Source organism: Drechmeria coniospora, chromosome 01 (assembly GCF_001625195.1).
Source record: "Drechmeria coniospora strain ARSEF 6962 chromosome 01, whole genome shotgun sequence".
Classification (NCBI taxonomy): domain Eukaryota; kingdom Fungi; phylum Ascomycota; class Sordariomycetes; order Hypocreales; family Ophiocordycipitaceae; genus Drechmeria; species Drechmeria coniospora.
The window spans coordinates 345756-366350 of record NC_054389.1 but is presented as its reverse complement, the minus strand read 5'-3'; the positions used below and the strand labels follow the sequence as shown (position 1 = coordinate 366350).

At 44.7% G+C, this 20595-nt stretch overlaps 2 protein-coding genes across 2 annotated transcripts; one reads left to right on the top strand and one right to left on the bottom strand.

Moving 5' to 3' along the window:
* Positions 1–7168: 7168 nt before the first annotated feature.
* On the top strand, positions 7169–8275 carry DCS_00086 (protein kinase; the record flags this gene model as incomplete). Its single annotated transcript, XM_040797428.1, has 3 exons — positions 7169–7406; positions 7457–8209; positions 8250–8275. 3 exons carry the CDS (start codon positions 7169–7171, stop codon positions 8273–8275), a joined length of 1017 nt encoding a protein of 338 aa, XP_040658311.1.
* Positions 8276–10875: 2600 nt separating this feature from the next.
* On the bottom strand, positions 10876–12666 carry DCS_00085 (uncharacterized protein; the record flags this gene model as incomplete). The annotated part of the gene is made up of 1 exon (XM_040797427.1): positions 10876–12666. The coding sequence occupies one exon, from the start codon at positions 12664–12666 to the stop codon at positions 10876–10878; it is 1791 nt and encodes a 596-aa protein (XP_040658310.1).
* Between the last annotated feature and the right edge of the window lie 7929 nt (positions 12667–20595).

The window sequence follows — 20595 nt, the reverse complement described above, 5'->3', positions numbered from 1 at the left end:
AGTTTGGTAAACTAGCGTACCCCTAAGAGTAAGTATAGCGTTTCTTTAACTAGCGGGAGTAGGTAGCAATCCTATTATATAATCTTATTTAGGGCCTAGTAGTCTATATATAGCCTCTATCCTCCGTTTTCTTTCTTAGTAAGTAGTATTAGTACTACTATTGCTAATAAACTTACCTATATCTATCCCTTATCCAGTAGGTCTATAATCTATTTACGGACTTTAAGTAGTTAGTTTTATAGCAAATTGTATAGTAGGCCCTAGGGTAGCTATAGTATTTCTCCCTTATCGTTTTGTTGCAGTCGGATGTAGTGGTCCTAGGAGCCCTAGTATAGTAGTAGGCCTAAGGCCTATTCCTTATTAAAGAGATTAGTATAGTCCTGGAGGGCTATTGGGAGAGTAGGTAGGGCTATTACTATTGTATTTATACTTCCGGGTACTTATAGCGCTATTTTTTATAGTTTTGTTACTATTTCTCGCAAGCTTGTTACTACTAGTACTCCCTATTGTTTCTGTAAAAAGGTTTATACTAGCGTAAGGTATACCTCTTGGGACCCGTTGGGAGGGCGGATGTTGTTTGCTTATACGATTTAGTTACCTACCGCTCCGATTATAAGGGTCCGATCTATTGCGTTTAGGGTAACCTGTTAGTATTCTATCTATTGTAGACCTAGTATAGCATCTCGACTTAGGCCTAGGATAACGTATAGGAGTACTAGGCTCTTCTAGCTATTTATATCAATTGTTGTACGGACTATATTAGTTATTGTAGGGTAGGCAAGGGTATTACCTATATTCCGCCGAGATATTATAATAGCCGTTTGGAGTAGCCTTTTTGTTGGAAGAGGGATAAGCTTAAGTTGTAGGTATTAGGCTATTCTTTCGCTAATAGCCCTATAGTAGTTATAGCCGCTATTAATTTAAATATTAAGGAATCTTATAGAATTTACAAGTATAGCAATAAGGAAGGGTAGTCCGTCTATCCTTAGTGTAATCTTTTTGAACTTAATCTCCTAATTCCCTTAGTTCCTTATAGTTAGCTTACCTGTAAACCCTTTGTACCTTTATATAAGACTTAGCTTAAAGGCGCTTTGTTTTCTTCTTCTTCCTTGGTTTCTAATTCCTTGCGAATATATTCTTCTCCCTAAGCGGCCTAAATACTTATCCCTAGGGTATATTGGATTACGGCTTGTTATAGGTATTGTTAGATATAGTGGCCTCCCTCCCCGCAATGGATATATATACTGGCCGCCCTATGCCTATTTCTTTCTTTCTATATAACCTATTTTGCCCGCTGTTAGGGCCTGCCTCGGCCCTAGTTCGTTTTCGTTATTGGTCTGGTTGTAGCCGCTCTAGGCCCGGCCGTAGCCCTAGAGCCCGCCGTATTAACCCCTAACATTAGGGTATTGCTGTCCTTATTGAGTTAGGGGGTCGCCCTAGCCGTCCCCTAGCTGGGCCCGCCCTAGTTCTTAATTTTATCCTCTATATATTGCAATTCTATTTCGGATACGATTCGTTTATATACATCGACCGCCTTATTGTAGTTATCTATTATAGTCCCCCGCTAGAGGATATAGTCCCTTATTCTCTTAGTTAGCCTAATACGGAGCTTTATAAGTTTTACCTTGCTAGGCTAATGTATCCCTCCTACTAGTATAAGCTTCTTTTCGAAGCGTATAAGGAACGCTAGGAACGACTCCGATATCCCTTGCCTAATATCCTTCAGTTCGACAACCGCCAGTTGCTAGCGGTAGGGATCGCTATAAGCCGATTCGAGGTACGTTAGAAATTAGAACGGGTCGTAACCGATGCGGGAGCCTTCCTTAAAGTACGTTGTAACTTATTGCTGGACTTTAGCCGAGAGGTTTTGCTAAACGAAGATCTATTAGTCCTAGGCGGACCCAATAAAGTTCCTATCTACCCGGAGCTTACGGTCTATGCAGAACTTCTAGGCTGCAAAGGTACCCTTATTGCCGTTATACGGGTCCCCGACCGGGATCGGTTTGCGTTTAATACGGGCCCGTAGTGTACCCGACTCGTCTCCGGTCCGTTCCTACTGGGGGTCGATTGTTGCAGTGTCTATTGGCTGGGCCGACGAGTGCCTTAGGTCTTGCTATACCTATTACTGCCTATTCTTCTGTAGAGCTAAGATTTATACAAAGTACGTTTCTATTTGGGCGTGCATTCGGCCAAACTCTATGTAGACTTTTGCTATAAAGTCCTCTATAACTTGCTGGAGGTTAATTTCTTTAGGCTTCCCCTTATTTATTTTGACTTATAATAGTTAGGCTTTTCCTTCCTCCTAACCGGTATAAGTAAAGTCTTTTAAATATTACGGAGTTACTAGGCGGCTGCTCTAGGACTCTTAATAATGTTTATTAAAAGACTTAAAGGATAGGAAAACTACTTAGTAACTAGGGCTTCTAGTTGTGTGCGTTCCTCCTAGTGGGTCCCTTGGTTCCCTCCGTTCTCCTATATCGGGCTAAGCCCGATACCATAACAAAATAGACTATCTAGCTATTTAAGTTCCCGAATAGCTTCCAGTAGGGCATCCGATTCTGCCTCTACGGTAGAAAGAGCAATAGTATTGGCCCTTTTTGATTTCTAGCAGATTGGTCCACCTGCTAGGGTAAAGAGGTACATATAGGTAGACTTAGAGGAGTCTAAGTTACCTGCAAAGTCGCTGTCGGAAAATCCAAGTAGATTGGGTACTGTAGGCTTAGACTAGTAGCAGATAGCTAGGTCTATAGTTCCTTTTAGATGTCGAAGAAGGTTCTTGCTAGCTAATAGCTGCAGGCTAGTAGCCTAGTGCATATACCGAGATAGCCATTGGGTTGCAAACGCTATATCTGGTCGGGTTAATAGCATAAGGTACATTAAAGTCCCTACTATTTGTTAGCATACTAGTTAGTCGGTTGTAGATAAGGGAGTAAGGGGCGTTGTAGTAGCCTGCTTAAGTACTCCTGGCTATAGTGGTATTACTACTGCCTTGGCCTCCTTTAACCTAAACCGGGATAGGGCTTCCTTAATATACCCTTTTTGACTAAGAGTAATACCTGTTAAAATACTAGTATTTATACTAGTAAGACTACCTAAATAGGATACTATCCTATTAGTACTAGTACTACTAGTACGGATGCTATACTATACTGCGAGTATCGGTAAGCATGTTGAGTTGACCAATAATTATACAACGTACTACTTCTCCGAACCACGACTTGGAGCGACACACGGTAGTGCTACTACCAACCAACTCACTACTACAAGGTGACCCACATAGGTAGTAGCCAGTCGACCCCTGGAGCCAATTGATCGGAACGACAATTGCAGCTCTCCCAGTCGCTACTAGCGCTTGCCAGTCCACAATACTAACTTGGGCCGGACCACCCATTCATTATGTGATGGAATTAGCCAAGCTAATAACTGAAACAATCCATCCAACCTTATGACGGAAGCAGTCAACTAAAGTGTGACTGAAACAGTTATCCAACTGTATAATGGTTTCAGCCATTAAGCCATAGTACGATGGCGCCTTTGATCCACGATGGAATCTCCGATTAAGCCGTTATTGGGGATTGATCTGTAGACATAAATAGCCGCTCTTTTCCTGTACTGTAGCTAGAAGAAATAATCGCATTCGTTTGTATAATTCGGTACTACCAATTGTGCACTCTTGCCCAGTTACTAACTGGCACTCCCCTTATTGCTGTTACTAACAGTATAATTGATTTACTAGTCCGTGCGATATACTTCCACTATCCCCTCCTCTTGCGCATCAATTGCAAAGAATACCCTTAGTTATTCGACTGATCTGGACGCCTAGGAAGAAGGCGGCCTGTCCGCGGTCTTTAATTGGGTAGACTTTGTATAGTTATTGTTTTAACCTATTAATGTATGCAAGGTTTAGTCCAATATGTAGGCAGTTATCGATATAGCTAATTATATAAGTACTAGTAGTACTGTTATAGTAAATAGCCGGATTAGATACAAGAGGGCTGTATCCGTATTGTTGTAGCAGTTTGGCAAGTACCTCCTGCTACTCTTTAGGTCCTTGTTTTAGGCCGTAGAGTGCCTTTTCAAAAGGATACCTTGTTTGACTGCTGGGTTATAGCCTAGCTTAGCTAGTAGCTTACTGTTTAGGAAAGCACTAATAAAGTCGATTTGTTCGACGTACTAGTTATTCTGGGCGGCTAGGGCTAGTAGTATCCTCTAGGTAGTTGGAATACTAGTAGTTGCAACAGTCTTAATGTAATTGAGGCCTTCAATTTGCATAAATCCCTTAGCTACCAGTCGTGCCTTGAATTTAATAGGGTTATTCTGCTGATCCTTTTTGACTTGTAGTACAAGTCGGCTTTTTAAAAGTCGTCTACCAGTTGGTATTTCTTAAAGGGGGATACAATAAAATACCCCTACCTGGATAAGTTACTGGAATTCCAAGAATATAGTACTTATCCACTGGTCTTTATTGTCTGACTTAAGTACCTGCTTCCAGCTAGTAGGCTTGCTACTATCTAGTGGTTGCTTGGCTTTAGCTTAGTAGTATAGGTCCTGGATCCAATACGCTAGGTTAAGATCTATTGGGTTAGGGTTGTCTTCTGGTTCTAGTGCATCTGGAAGAGAGGTATCTGGTAGATCCTCTGTTGGCTAGGCCAGGACCCCCTCTGTTGTGCTAGTCCTAGTAGGACTAGTTGGTCCGTTGGCTCCTTACAACCTACTGGTCCTAGTAGGACTAGTAGGTCCGTTGATTCCTTGCAACCTACTGGTCCTGATAGGACTAGTAGGTCCGTTAGTTCCTTGCAACCTACTGGTCCTAGTAGGACTAGTAGTAACCTTGCCAGCCCGGCCGCATGTGATTATGAGTTCATTGGTTACGAAGCACGGAGTACACCGTAGCGATATGACGCGTCTGATGCAGCTGACCAACGGCCACAATTCGGTCAAGACTTACCAGCCCGGCCGCATGTGGTTCTGAGTTCATTGGTTACATCGTAGCCATGTGACGCGTCTGATGCAGTTGACCAACGGCCACATGAATGAACGCCCGCCAGCAAGATCACGGCCAGTCAAAATTGGGCGTGCGAAATAGTAATGGGTGGGATGTTTCGTGGCGACGAAAGACACGTAGCCGGCGTCGAATAGTAAAACAACCGCATGCAACGCTCCCCCAATTATGGGAGCCCGGCTGAATAGCAGTGTAAACTTTGGATGCCGTTTATTTGCCAATCATCCCATTGGTTGTTTTCCCAACTTGAGATATCTTGAAACAAACGACATATTACAAGCCAATAAAAACGGCTGCCAACACATCGATCCAGACTCTCTAGCGCTTCGAAGTTATAGGTGGTCGCGATGCAGGGATCGTGCAGAAGGGTAACTTATTTCCGACAATTCACGACCAATTACTTGGGTCTAATAAGCAATATTTGAAGTGTCAATATTACGCGCGGGGTGACTGTGCCACTTCCTTCCAGGCAACATCCAACAACCCCCGAGAAGGCTGTTCGTACTATTTGAGCGAGTCCCATGAGTAACATTTTAACCTCGTCAAAAGCTGTAAATATAAATATATGCTTTTGTCCCTCTCCAAATCTCATTCGCTATCATATCCTCTACAAAAGCTATCACCACATCAAACGTTTGATACTTCAAATTTCATCGGACATCTAAACCTCGAGTGAGTTGATCATTGCCAGAGAAACTCATGACTGACATGTATCTTAGGGTAAAATCCATGTGTCAGCTACTTATTGCCACCACCAAGCATCTTTGCGGGCACACAATTGATTCCCCTGGAGTGGTTAGGGAACTTAACGACTGCAAAAATTGCGGCACCATCAAGAAACAGAATATATGGGCATGACAACTAAACGAGATCCATGCCTGACTGTATTGCCGATAAACTTTCGTAAGGAGGAATGGAGCGTGGAAAAGTGCTTGAAGGTCTATGATTGGATACAATACTTCGTTCGGAGTCTCCGTATGAAGTACGAAGCAGTGTGAGAAATAGGCGGTCCATAATGGGCCGTTGGACTGGACCGCCTATTCAGTCCAGTCCAGTCCATGGCTTTTGGACTGACTGTATTGCCCATTTAACGCCGATATTATCATGTGAGCAAATCGTGCAATCTTGTCGGTTGACCTTGGTGGAAAATACGATTATTTGACCGGCCTATTACTGTTATATACCTTCGAAGTAAGGGGATTAACTTTCACATATCGGAGCCCCCTCTATAAATGGATCTTAGGGTATTGCGGATGCTAGACTTTACAAAGCACACACATCATCAATGCACTGGGTGGTCCTTAAAGTGACTGCCCAACAGCATCGGTACAAAGAAAGTACTACAACCCGGCGATGATTTAATTGCCAAGCCGGTGGTGGGCTGCCTGTGGCCGTGGGCCTTTCATTTGCACCTATAAATTACCTAATAGCTAGTTAGTTGCATTGCCGCGCCGTCAAACGGTTCTACGTACAGGCGAAGAATACACTACATATTTACCACCTTAGGTTGACTGAAGTGGTCAAATACTATATCCTGGTGGCTGTTTAACTAGCATCTACTCCGTAAGTACTTACTCCGTATATTACTAGCTAATCTTGCGCGACCAGATATGATCCAGCCGGTATAATTGAGCCGGTAGTTGAATGGAATCCAGTAGCATATTCGGATCGCATAAGAACACGGTTTAGACTCGACCGTTCGGGGTTCTCATAGGTTGCTGCGCCGTGAATGTCTATCCTCGTGGTTTCGCCCAAGAATCGATGGCTGTGAGCAGAGATTAACGTGATTCGGACATGCCTTTCGGAGATAGAGTGCCACCAATAGGTAATCGTGATCCATTGCTTTTTTTGTAGTTGGTTGCACGTCAAGACGTGTTGCTTGGGCCAATGGCGCTCGATTTATGTCACGCTTAGGCGCTCATGTAAGATATTGGCCGGCGCAGAAGGGGGCTGGCCTGATAATGAAACATGCCTGAGCCAATCCGAACCGAGTATTGCCTCGTTGGCGACCGTCACTCAGGAGCACGGGGTAATTTCCACTTCTCGTACTCGTAACTTCACGACTTCGTAAGTATCAATAATTCTTGCCCCTTCGGCCTTCCTCTTATAACCGATTGCTTCCACCCTTACCCCTCACGACACCGCTTCTCGTGTGGCATCGTTCTCATGGATATTCAGCGCCAGTTTCCTGGCATGCACTGGATCTGCGGAGGAGGCATCTCCTACGTGTACGAGGTCAACCCTCGCATCGTGGTCAAGGTCCCACAGAGCGGCAACTTTAAGAGAGAGCAATTTCGTAAAGAGGTCAAGATTTATGACTTGTTCTCGCGTCATCCGCCTTGCCCCTCGGTGGTACGGTGTTTTCACCATTCAGGCAACGGCATTTTCCTCGAGTATATAATAGGTGCGACCCCTTTGGCGGATGAAAGATGCGCCTGCTGATTTCGTTACTAGATGGATCCCTTTCTTCTAGGATACAAGCAAATCACATCCGTAACCAGAAAAGCCATATAGTTACCAAAGTCGAAAAGTTAGAACCTCTGCTCCTCAGGAAACAGTGGATAAACGATCTTACTCAAGCCGTTGCTTTTCTAGAATCGCTCGGCCTCGCTTACGGGGACCTGCGTCCTGAAAACATCCTGCTTAATCGCAACCAACTGAAACTGTCCGATTTCGATTCTGCGGCGGAAATCGGAATATATTTCGAGGCTTTCTTGGCCCCATATGGACGATTTCTAAATGGCAACGATACGGATCAAGGAGAGCGTGGAACTTCCGGCTGTCTCGGCCCTCGAATAGAGCAGTTCGCCCTCGGTTCCTTGTACTACCTGATAAACTACGGCTTTGAGGTTTATGGAGATGAACTTCTCACCGAGAATCCCAAGGAGCATGGACCCAAGGTCTTGAGCTTGCTGCAGAATATGGAGTTTCCGAAACTAGACGCTGATTTAGCAATTGACGAAATCATCGACAACTGTTGGCGCAACAAATATTCCACGATTGCGGAATTGGCCGCTTATACCGAGTCGCTTCTCGCAAAGCAGATGAACGAGGAGGCAACGAACGATGAACAAGCCAATGAAAGAAAAGCCGGTAGCGACAGCTCTAATGTCGTAATTCAAGACCGCTCGGCAGAAGATTTCCTCTCGAAAAGGGCAGTCTGTGTGGACTTGGAGAAGCGTAGACTTCTTGACCTGCTCTCTTCGGGTAAGCCTAAACAACTTGGTTTCACTTTTGAGTGGTATAGGCATGCACGCTTCTGAGCAGATATGACTAGGCTTCCGGGGAGGAATAGTAGGAGATGGCGTATACCGAGAAAGTATAGTAGGCGCTGTCAGAGTGTGAGATGCACAACCGATGAGTGACAAGGTCAGGAATAAATGGCAGCTATACTTGGTATACTCCGTAACAGATTTCGCTACGTCACTCGATAACATCGCCGCGGAACCCTTGGGTCGTAACGCACACAACAATCACGACGTTGCTGGCGGAATCGACGGATCAAGTTCCGCGTTTAGCCATCGGTAGCAAATCGAGCAACGTCTGCAGCAGCGAATAAACGTCCAGCGCTTCGCAAAGCAACATCCCGATCAGAGCACCCGGGCGAGTGGCAGTAGTGCCAGCCAGTATCAGGTTCGCTGCTAGCTGGACGCAAAGGCGCTCGTACGCAAACTGTTGTTCGTTACGGATCCAGATGTAGCTTAGGAGAATGGCCAGATCTTCAATATAGATGCCGGCCTTCTCTTTCTTGGATATATCGAGGCCATACTTTAGCGTTGGATATATTCGTATCCACTGATTTTCGTCAGCAAGGTCTTGCGCTATAGATAGTCCACTTATGTTACGAATATCGAAAAGGACGCCTTCACTTACTCATTTACGTTGCCCTTTTTTTTCGTATAGATCATACTCAACAACTTCCAGTACTATCTTATTGCTGTTTCTTTCAGTATTCTTGAATTCTTTACTCTCATTTCCAAGTTGACCTTGAACAACGCAGCATTGCATCGGCGCAGTATTTCGATCGGGTCCTCCTTTCGTCGTTGGCAGAATCTGTTGTCCATACTGTCAGCCCTACGCCAGTTTGTATTTCGATCTGTTGGCTGATTTGTACTTGATCCATCTATTTTCCTCCGCCTTGTTGGCTTTCAACGTCCCTTTACTATAGTTTGCCAAAGTCGTATATTGGCGGGCAGTAGTACTGCTGCTAGGTGTTGCAAGTAGCAACACACATAGGATAGTATCCTATTTGGGTAGTCTTACTAGTATCAATACCAGTAAATTTAACAAATACTTATCCTCCAAAATAACACAAGGTAAGAAAAAAAAATTTGTTATCAGGATCTTATCGGGTACTTTCCGGGCGCCTAATGCGTAATAGACGGGTCCGTCGAAGACAGTCAGGTAAGCAAGTGCGCCTTGTTCCAAGAACCAGGTAGTATTTAAGACTAAAGCTTGCCTTCCTTTAAGCTCGTACAATCCCGTTCCTTTTGTGGCCGCCCTGCCGTTTAGGGCGCGCCCTTGCGCCTAGCCTTATATAAGGCATTTAGCCTTACCCTGCCTTTTATACCTACTGCCCCTGGTATCTTTGTTAAAATACTGGTATTTATACTAGTAAGACTACCCAAATAGGATACTATCCTATTGTTGCTGCTACTTGTAGCAACTGCTAGTTGTACTACTACTAGCAAATATACTATAGTATACTGCGAGTATATGTAAGTATATTAAGTTGACCATGTTACGGAGTCACTAGGCAACTGCTCTAGGGCTCTCAATGATGTTTATTAAAAGACTTGAAGGAGGGAAAACTACTTGGCAACTAGGGCTTCTAGTTGTGTGCGTTCTTCCTACTGGGTCCCTTGGTTCCCTCCGTTCTCCTATATCGGGCTAAGTCCGATACCATAACAGACCAATAGTATACAACATACTACTTCTCCTTATTACGACTCGGAGCGACTGGCGACAGTACTACTGCCAGCCAACCCACTACTACTATACGACCTGCATTAGTATATCCAGTCGAACACTTTGAGTCAATTGATCGGAACTCCAATTGCCATTCTCCCAACGGCTACCAGCCGTTGCCAGCCAATAGTACTACTCTTGGCAATTTGAACTATCGTGCAGGGTCAATCAAGCCGGTGACGCACCGTGCAATACGACCAAGCAGGTAACCTACTGCGCGGTATAATGGACTGGCTACCTGGCTTAACAGGCTTACATACGCGCATACTGCGCGGTATAATGAGCTGACCACCTGACTTAACAGACTCATATATGCGCACATTAGTACTGCAGTTATGGCCCCGACCCAGGTATACAAGGTTGTCGAGGTACTACCTCTCAGGCATAAATAGTCCCATTTTCTTCTGCACTGTACTTAATAGAATAATCGCATTCGTTTGTACAATTTGGCACCCCCAAGTTTGCACTCTTACCCAGTTACTAACTGGCACCCATTTTGCTGTTACCAACAGCGTGATTGATTCCCTGGTCCGTGCGATACACTTCCACTACCCCCTCCTCTTGCGCATACAAATTGGTATTTTAACAAAAGTGACCTAGACTAGGACTACGTAATCGAAAACCGTACGGTACTCTAGCGAACTCAATTGTTAGAAGTAGACAGCGCTTGTATAATATTATTGTAATATTACTTGGATGCACGAGTACCCGTGCCCTATTGGATCCCCTTGCGACCAACGAGAGGATAAGTAGGACGTGACAGCGCAACCTCCCTTTCCTCCCTTTGTACTTTATTGCATCATTGCAAGAGATCTCGTTACCAGATTCCGCCAGTACCGAACGAAAAATACTCTAAATATATGTAGCAAACCTTGATTACTGCTGCTTTCGTAAGGTAATATAACTTAGTCAAAGTAAATTGTAACACTTCCGGGTGTAATTTCGGCAATTACTGGGGGGAGGCCTTGTGATGGATCGAGCACATTATTCGATAGAAAGCTCGATCCGCCACCACCACCACCCCCAAGGGCCCAACGATCGCTAACGTTATTCTGCGAATCATAGTAAAGAGATCCTCCACTACCGCCGCCAAAATAACCGCCGCCACCGCCTCCAGATCCGCCGCCAACAGCAAATAGGTAATTATCAACTACTACACCGTCACCACCAACGTGGCCCGTTCCCGCATTACCGCCAACGACTAAGGTATAGTTACCATCCCATATACCTCCAGCCCCTGGGTTCGATATTGTTCCAGGATCCCCGCCATAAATGACAGAGATATTCTGAGTCCTATCAGTGGTATAGGTTAGGAATATAAGCCGACCTATCTCTCCAGCATTTCCGAGTGATGTACCGCCTAGGATGGTAAAGTCAAAGGGGTTGCTTGGGTCTCCAGTACTGGACACAGCAGTATTCCCACCTCCACCCGCACCCGAAACAGCAAGTAAGACGTTATCTAGGTACAAGGCGGACGCGCCGCCACCACCGCCAGAGCAATGCATACCGATCCCGCCGTCACCGTACCAACTTGTTCCCGCAGGAGACGTAGAATTAATAATAGCGGGAAGTTCAGAGGGACCAGTACCGCCCATGCCGCCAGCAACAGCGAAGATCGACTGCCCTGGCGTTACTGGGACATGACCAGAAATCAATGCCCCTCGACCCCCAGGGATACCATTAACGGCCATACCACCTCCACCGCCAAGGATCTTAAAGTACATATTTCTAACACATGTAGGAACCGTCCAAGTAGTAGTAGTACCAGTTGATTTTATAGCAGATAGTGTAGTCGATCCTGATGGTGCCAAACACAACGCTGTTACAATAATAGTTGTTGTGCATCCGGCGGTACAGCCCCCCGGTGGGGTTATGGTTGAGGTTCCGGGAATCGTACCAAGTGTAGTTGTAGTTGTTGCTGTAGGAGGGACCGGGAGTACAGTAATAATATAAATACTAGTTGTACATGGGTGTTTACAGTTTGATGTCGGGTAAATAGTAAAGGTTGTTGCTTTAGTACCAGGGAAAGTTATAGTTATAGCAATATCAGGCGGTTGGTAAGAAGTAGCGGTTACTATAATTCTCGTTGTGCACGGGTGTGTACAGCCTGCCGATGGGGTAATAGTGGATGTCCCAGCGAAAGTGCCAGATACGGTAGTTGTAATTATTGTATCTAGAGGTTGCAGTGGCGTTGTAATTACGATAATGCTAGTAGTACAGGGGTGTGTACAGCCAGCTGGTGGTGTAATAGTAGACGTTCCCGGTGACGTACCAGATACGGTTGTTGTAGCTACTGTATCTGGAGGTTGTACTGGTGTTGTCACAACAATGCTAGTTGTGCATGGGTGCGTACATCCTGCTGGTGGAGTAATGGTAGACGTTCCCAGTAACGTACCAGATATAGTTATTGTAACTACTTTATCCGGAGGTTGTACTGGCGTTGTTGTTACAATAATGCTAGTTGTGCATGGATGTGTACAGCCTGCCGGTGGGGTAATAGTAGACGTTCCCGGACGAGTACCGGATACAGTAGTTGTAACTATTGCATCTGCAGGCTGTAGTAGTGTTGTGACGATAATGCTAGTTGTGCATGGGTGCGTACAACCTGCTGGTGGTGTAATAATGGACGTTCCCGGAAGTGTACCAGGTACCGTAGTTGTAACTACTGTATCTGAATGCTGCAATAGTGTTGTCATTACAATAATGCTCGTTGTGCATGGGTGCGTACAGCCTGCCGGTGGAGTAATAGTAGACGTTCCAGGACGGGTGCCAGATACAGTCGTTGTAACGATAGTATCTTGAGGCTGTAATGAGTTTATAGTAACGATAATACTCGTAGTACACGGGTGTGTACAGCCAGCCGTTGGAGTAACAGTAGACGTTCCGGGTAATGTACCAGTAACAGTAGTAGTTACAAATGTATTAGGCGATTGCGATAATGTTATCGTTACTATAATGCTTGTTGTGCATGGGTGAGTGCAACTAGCCGGTGGAGTAATAGTAGACGTTCCAGGTAATGTACCAGTTACTGTCGTTGTTACAACTGTATTAGGTGGTTGGGAAGATGTAATTGTAACTATGATGCTCGTTGTGCACGGGTGAGTGCAACCAGCCGGTGGAGTAATAGTAGACGTTCCAGGTAATGTACCAGTTACTGTCGTTGTTACGACTGTATTAGGTGGTTGGAAAGATGTAATTGTAACTATAATGCTCGTTGTGCACGGGTGAGTGCAACCAGCCGGTGGAGTAATAGTAGACGTTCCAGGTAATGTACCAGTTACTGTCGTTGTTACAACTGTATTAGGTGGTTGGGAAGATGTAATTGTAACTATAATGCTCGTTGTGCACGGGTGAGTGCAACCAGCCGGTGGAGTAATAGTAGACGTTCCAGGTAATGTACCAGTTACTGTCGTTGTTACAACTGTATTAGGTGGTTGGAAAGATGTAATTGTAACTATAATGCTCGTTGTGCACGGGTGAGTGCAACCAGCCGGTGGAGTAATAGTAGATGTTCCAGGTAATGTACCAGTTACTGTCGTTGTTACAACTGTATTAGGTGGTTGGGAAGATGTAATTGTAGCTATAATGCTCGTTGTGCACGGGTGAGTGCAACCAGCCGGTGGAGTAATAGTAGATGTTCCAGGTAATGTACCAGTTACTGTCGTTGTTACAACTGTATTAGGTGGTTGGGAAGATGTAATTGTAACTATAATGCTCGTTGTGCACGGGTGAGTGCAACCAACCGGTGGAGTAATAGTAGACGTTCCAGGTAATGTACCAGTTACTGTCGTTGTTACAACTGTATTAGGTGGTTTGGAAGATGTAATTGTGACTATAATGCTAGTTGTGCATGGGTGTGTACAGCCCACGAGTGGTGTAATAGTAGACGTTCCTGGTAGACTACCAGATACTGTGGTTGTTACAACTGTATCGGATATTTGCGATGATGTTATTGTAACTACAATGCTCGTTGTGCATGGGTGTGTACAACCTGCTGGAGGCGCGACAGTAGACGTTCCTGGCAAAGTACCAGATACGGTTGTTGTGACTATTGTATCTGGCGGTTGCATTAGTGTTGTTGCTACGATAATGCTAGTAGTGCAAGGGTGTGTACAGCCTGCTGGTGGAGGAATGGTGGACGTTCCGGCACTTGCGCCGGCAATAGTAGTAGTTACTACTGTATCAGGTGGCTGGCTAGATGTTGTAGTAATAATAATTCTTGTTGTACATGGATGGGTGCAGTCTGCAGGAGGTGTTATAGTAGATGTCCCAGGAACTGTGCCGGGAACAGTTGTCGTTATAGAAGTATCGAGTGACTGTCCTGCAGTATCGTTAGGGGTAGTTTCAGTGATGACACTTCTAGTAGAAGTTAAAGTTATAATAATTTGTGTATAGCAGTTAACTGTGCATCCAGATGTTGGTGGTATGGTGCTCGTCCCGGCAGTTGGGCCAAACGTCGTAGCGGTACTAATTTCACCGGTAACAGTAACAACGATCCTGGTAGGACAGAAGCCAGTGCAACCGGTCGAGGGTAGAATTGTGCTGATGCCAGTAGTTGGACCAAAGGAAGTTTCAGTAATAACACCTCCAGTGGGAGTTAACGTTATAATAATTTGTGTATAGCAGTTTATTGTACATCCAGATGTTGGTGGTATAGTGCTCGTCCCAGCGGTTGGGCCAAACGTTGTGATAGTACTAAAGCCGCCTGTAGCGGTAACAACAATTCTAGTAGGGCAGAATCCGGTGCATCCAGAAGTAGGTAACATAGTACTGGTCCCAGCAGTTGGACCGAAGGTAGTTTCAGTCAAAAAGCCTCCGGTGGGTGCTTCAGTTACAACAATATGTGTAAAACAATTTACTGTACATCCTGATGTCGGAGGAATAGTACTCGTCCCAGCGGTTGGGCCAAACGTTATAATAGTACTCAAACCGCCTGTAGCTGTAACAATAATTCTAGTAGGGCAGAATCCAGTGCACCCAGAAGATGGTAAAACAGTGCTTGTCCCAGCAGTAGGACCAAAGGTTGTTTCAGTAATAAACCCAGCAGTAGGTATTACAGTAATAACAATCTGTGTATAGCAGTTCATTGTACATCCTGATATTGGGGGAATAGTGCTCGTCCCAGCCATTGGGCCAAACGTTGTAACAGTACTAAAGCCGCCTGTAGCGGTAACAACAATTCTAGTAGGACAGAATCCAATACACCCAAGAGAGGGCAGTATAGTACTAGTCCCAACAGTTGGACCGAACGTAGTTTCAGTCAAAATACCTCCAGTAGGTACTTTACTTACAACAATCTGTGTATAGCAGTTTACTGTACATCCTGATGTTGGGGGAATAGTACTCGTCCCCGCAGTTGGGCCAAAAGTTGTAATAGTGCTAAATCCGCCGGTAGCGGTCACAACAATCTTAGTGGGACAGAATCCGGTGCATCCGATTGAGGGTAGAATTGTGCTAATGCCAGTAGTTGGACCAAAGGTAGTTTCAGTAATAATACCTTCGCTAGGTGCTACAGTAATAACAATCTGTGTAATGCAGTTTATTTTACATCCTGAAATTGGGGGAATAATACTCGTCCCAGCGATTGGGCCAAACGTTGTAACAGTACTAAATCCGCCTGTAGCGGTAACAACGATCCTAGTAGGACAGAATCCAATACACCCAGGAGAGGGCAGTATAGTACTAGTCCCAACAGTTGGACCAAACGTAGTTTCAGTTACGGTACCTCCAGTAGGTGGTATAGTTACAACAATTTGCGTATAGCAGTTTACTGTGCATCCTGATGTTGGAGGAATAGTGCTCGTCCCAGCGGTTTGGCCAAACGTTGTGATAGTACTAAGGCCGCCTGTAGCAGTAACAACAATTCTAGTAGGACAGAATCCAGTGCACCCAAGAGTGGGCCATATAGTACTGGTCCCGGCAGTTGGACCAAACGTAGTTTCAGTAAAAACACCCCCGCTAGGTACTACAGTTACAACAATCTGCGTAAAGCAGTTTACTGTGCATCCTGATATTGGTGGAATAGTACTCGTACCAGCAGTTGGGCCAAACGTTGTGACAGTACTAAAACCGCCTGTAGCGGTAACAATAATCCTAGTAGGGCAGAATCCAGTGCAATCGATTAAAGGTAGAATTGTACTAATACCAGTAGTTGGACCAAAGGTAGTTTCAGTTACAATACCTCCAGTAGGTGCTATAGTTACAATAATCTGCGTATAGCAGTTTACTGTACATCCTGATGTTGGAGGAATAGTACTTGTCCCAGCGATTGGGCCAAACGTTGTAACAGTACTAAAGCCGCCTGTAGCAGTAATAACGATTCTAGTAGGACAGAATACAGTACACCCAAGAGAGGGCAGTATAGTACTGGTCCCAGCAGTTGGACCAAATGTAGTTTCAGTAAAAACACCCCCACTAGGTACTACAGTAACTACAATCTGCGTAAAGCAGTTTACTGTACATCCTAATGTTGGTGGAATAGTGCTTGTTCCTACAGTTAGACCAAGGGTTGTAATAGTGCTAAAGCCGCCTGTAGCTGTAACGATAATTCTAGTAGGACAGAATCCAGTGCACCCAACGGAGGGTAAAATAGTGTTAGTCCCGACAGTTGGACCAAGTGTAGTTTCGGTTATTGCACCTCTACTAGGTTCTCTAGTTACAACAATCTGTGTGTAGCAGTTTATTGTACATCCTGATGTTGGTAGAATAGTGCTTGTTCCGGCAGTTGGGCCAAACGTTGTAATACTACTAAAGCCGCCTGTAGCGGTAATAACGATCCTAGTAGGACAAAATCCAGTACATCCTATTAAGGGTAAAATAGTACTAGTCCCAACAGTTGGACCAAATGTAGTTTCAGTAATAGGACCCCCAGTAGGTGCTACAGTAACAATAATCCGTGTAAAGCAGTTTATAGTGCATCCTGATGTTGGTGGTATGGTGCTCGTCCCAGCAAATGGGCCAAACGTTGTAATAGTACTCAAACCGCCTGTAGCTGTAACAATTATTCTAGTAGGGCAGAATCCAGTGCACCCAGAAGATGGTAAAACAGTACTGGTCCCAGCAGTAGGACCAAAGGTTGTTTCAGTAATAAAACCAGCCGTAGGTATTACAGTAATAACAATCTGTGTATAGCAGTTTACTGTACATCCTAATGTTGGTGGAATAGTACTCGTCCCAGCAGTTGGGCCAAACGTTGTGATGGTGCTTAAGCCGCCTGTAGTAGTAACAACGATCCGAGTAGGGCAAAATCCAGTACATCCAGTTGAGGGTACAATAGTACTAGTCCCAGCAGTTGGACCAAATGTAGTTTCAGTGATAATACCTCCGGTGGGTGCTACAGTAACAATAATCTCTGTGATACAGTTTACAGTGCATCCTGACCTTGGTGGAATAGTGCTCGTCCCAGCTATTGGGCCAAACGTTGTAACAGTGCTAAAACCGCCTGTAGCGGTAACAATAATTCTGGTAGGACAGAATGCGCTACACCCAGAAGAGGGTAAAATAGTACTGGTCCCAGCAGTTGGTCCAAAGGTAGTTTCTGTCAATAAACCTCCAGTAGGTGCTTCAGTTACGATAATCTGTGTATAGCAATTTACTGTACATCCTGATATTGGTGGAATAGTACTCGTCCCAGCGGTAGGGCCAAACGTTGTAATAGTACTTAAGCCACCAGTAGCGGTAATAATGATTCTAGTGGGGCAGAATCCAGTGCATCCAATTGTAGGTAGAATTGTTCTAATGCCAGTAGTTGGACCAAATGTAGTTTCAGTAATAATACCTCCAGTAGGTGCTACGGTAATAACAATTTGTGTGAAGCAATTTACTGTACATCCAGATGTTGGTGGAATAGTACTCGTACCAGCAGTTGGGCCAAACGTTGTAACAGTACTAAAACCGCCTGTAGCGGTAACAATAATCCTAGTAGGGCAGAATCCGGTGCATCCGATCGAGGGTGAAATAGTACTGGTCCCAGCACTTGGACCAAATGTTGTAATAGTACTAAAGCCGCCAGTAGCCGTAATTATAATTCTAGTGGGGCAGAATCCAGTGCAACCAGAAGAAGGTAAAATAGTACTGGTCCCAGTAGTTGGACCGAAGGTCGTTTCTGTTATAAACCCTCCGGTAGATGCTGCAGTTACAATAATCTGTGTATAACAGTTTACTGTACATCCTGATGTTGGTAGAATAGTACTCGTCCCAGCAGTTGGGCCAATCGTCGTAAAAGTACTAAACCCGCCTGTTGCGGTAACGATGATTCTGGTAGGGCAGAATCCGGTGCAACTAGAAGAGGGTAACATAGTACTGGTCCCAGCAGTTGGACCAAAGGTAGTTTCTGTTAATAAAACTCCTGTAGGTGCTTCAGTTATAATAATCTGTGTATAGCAATTTACTGTACATCCTGATGTTGGTGGAATGGTACTAGTTCCAGCGGTTGGGCCAAACGTTGTAATAATACTAAAGCCGCCTGTGGCTGTAATAACGATTCTAGTAGGGCAGAATCCGTTGCATATAGACGAGGGCAAAATAGTGGCAGTGCCAACAGATGGACCAAATGTAGTTTCAGTAATAATTCCTCCAGTAGGTGCAACGGTAATCACAATCTTTGTAAAGCAGTTTACTGTGCATCCTGAGGTTGGTAAAATAGTACTTGTCCCAGCGGTTGGGCCAAACGTTACAAGAGTGCTAAAGTCGCCTGTAGCTGTAATAACGATTTTAGTTGGACAGAATCCGGTGCATCCAATCGTAGGTAGAATTGTATTAATGCCAGTAGTTGGACCAAATGTAGTTTCAGTAATAATTCCTCCAGTAGGTGCTAAGGTAATCACAATCTGTGTAAAGCAGTTTACTGTACATCCTGAAGTTGGTAGAATAGTACTTGTCCCAGCGGTTGGGCCAAACGTTGTAAGAGTGCTAAAGCCGCCTGTAGCTGTAATAACGATTTTAGTTGGGCAGAGTCCTGTACATCCAATAGTAGGTAGGATTGTACTAATGCCAGTAGTTGGACCAAATGTAGTTTCAGTAATAATTCTTCCAGTAGGTGCTACGGTAATCACAATCTGTGTAAAGCAGTTTACTGAGCATCCTGAGGTTGGTGGAATAGTACTTGTCCCAGCGGTTGGGCCAAACGTTGTAAGAGTGCTAAAGCCGCCTGTAGCTGTAATAACGATTCTAGTTGGGCAGAATCCGGTGCATCCAATCGTAGGTAGAATTGTACTAATTCCAGTAGTTGGACCGAAGGTAGTCTCAGTAATAACACCTGTAGTAGGTAACACAGTTACAACAACTTTTGTAAAGCAGTTAATTGAGCATCCTGATATTGGTGGAATAGTGCTCGTCCCCGCAGTTGGGCCAAATGTTGTAATAGTGCTAAAGCCGCCCGTAGCGGTTACTACGATTTTAGTGGGACAGAATCCGGTGCATCCGATTGAGGGTAGAATTGTACTAATACCAGTAGTTGGACCAAATATAGTTTGAGTAATAACTCCTCCAGTAGGGGCTACAGTTATAACAATTTGTGTATAGCAATTTACTGTACATCCTGATGTTGGTAGAATAGTACTCGTCCCGGCAGATGGACCGAACGTTGAAATAGTGCTAAAGCCGCCTGTTGCTGTAATAATAATTCTAGTATAGCAGAATCCAGTACACCCAGAAGAGGGTAAAATAGTTCTAGTCCCAGCAGTCGGACCAAATGTAGTCTCAGTTACAAAACCTCCAGTAGGTGCTATAGTTATAACTATCTGTGTAATACAGTTTACTGTACACCCTGAGGTTGGTGGAATGGTACTCGTCCCAGCGGTTGGGCCATACGTAGTAATAGTATTAAAGCCGCCTGTAGCGGTAATAATAATTCTAGTAGGACAGAACCCGGTGCACCCAGAAGATGGCAAATTAGTGCTGGTCCCAGTAGTTGGACCAAATGTAGTTTCAGTAATAATTCCTCCAGTAGGTGCTACGGTAATTACAATCTGTGTAAAGCAGTTTACTGAGCACCCTGAGGTTGGTAAAATAGTACTTGTCCCAGCGGTTGGGCCAAACGTTGTAAGTGTGCTATAGCCGCCTGTAGCTGTAATAACGATTCTAGTTGGGCAGAATCCAGTGCATCCAATCGTAGGTCGAATTGTACTAATGCCAGTTGTTGGACCAAATGTAGTTTCAGTAGTAATACCTCCAGTAGGAGCTACGGTAATAACAATCTGTGTAATACAGTTTACTGTACACCCTGAGGTTGGTGGAATGGTACTCGTCCCAGCGGTTGGGCCATACGTAGTAATGGTACTAAAGCCGCCAGTAGCGGTAATAATAATTCTAGTAGGACAGAACCCGGTGCACCCAGAAGATGGCAAAATAGTGCTGGTCCCAGTAGTTGGACCAAAGGTAGTTTCAGTTATAAAATCTGCTGTAGGTAATACAGTTACAATAATCTGTGTATAACAGTTTATTGCACATCCTGATAATGGTGGAATGGTACTCGTCCCAGCGGTTGGGCCAAACGTTGTAATAGTACTAAAGACGCCTGTAGCGGTAATAACAATTTTGGTAGGACAGAATCCGGTGCATCCTATCGACGGTAGAATTGTACTGATGCCAGTAGTTGGACCAAATGTAGTTTCAGTAACAATACC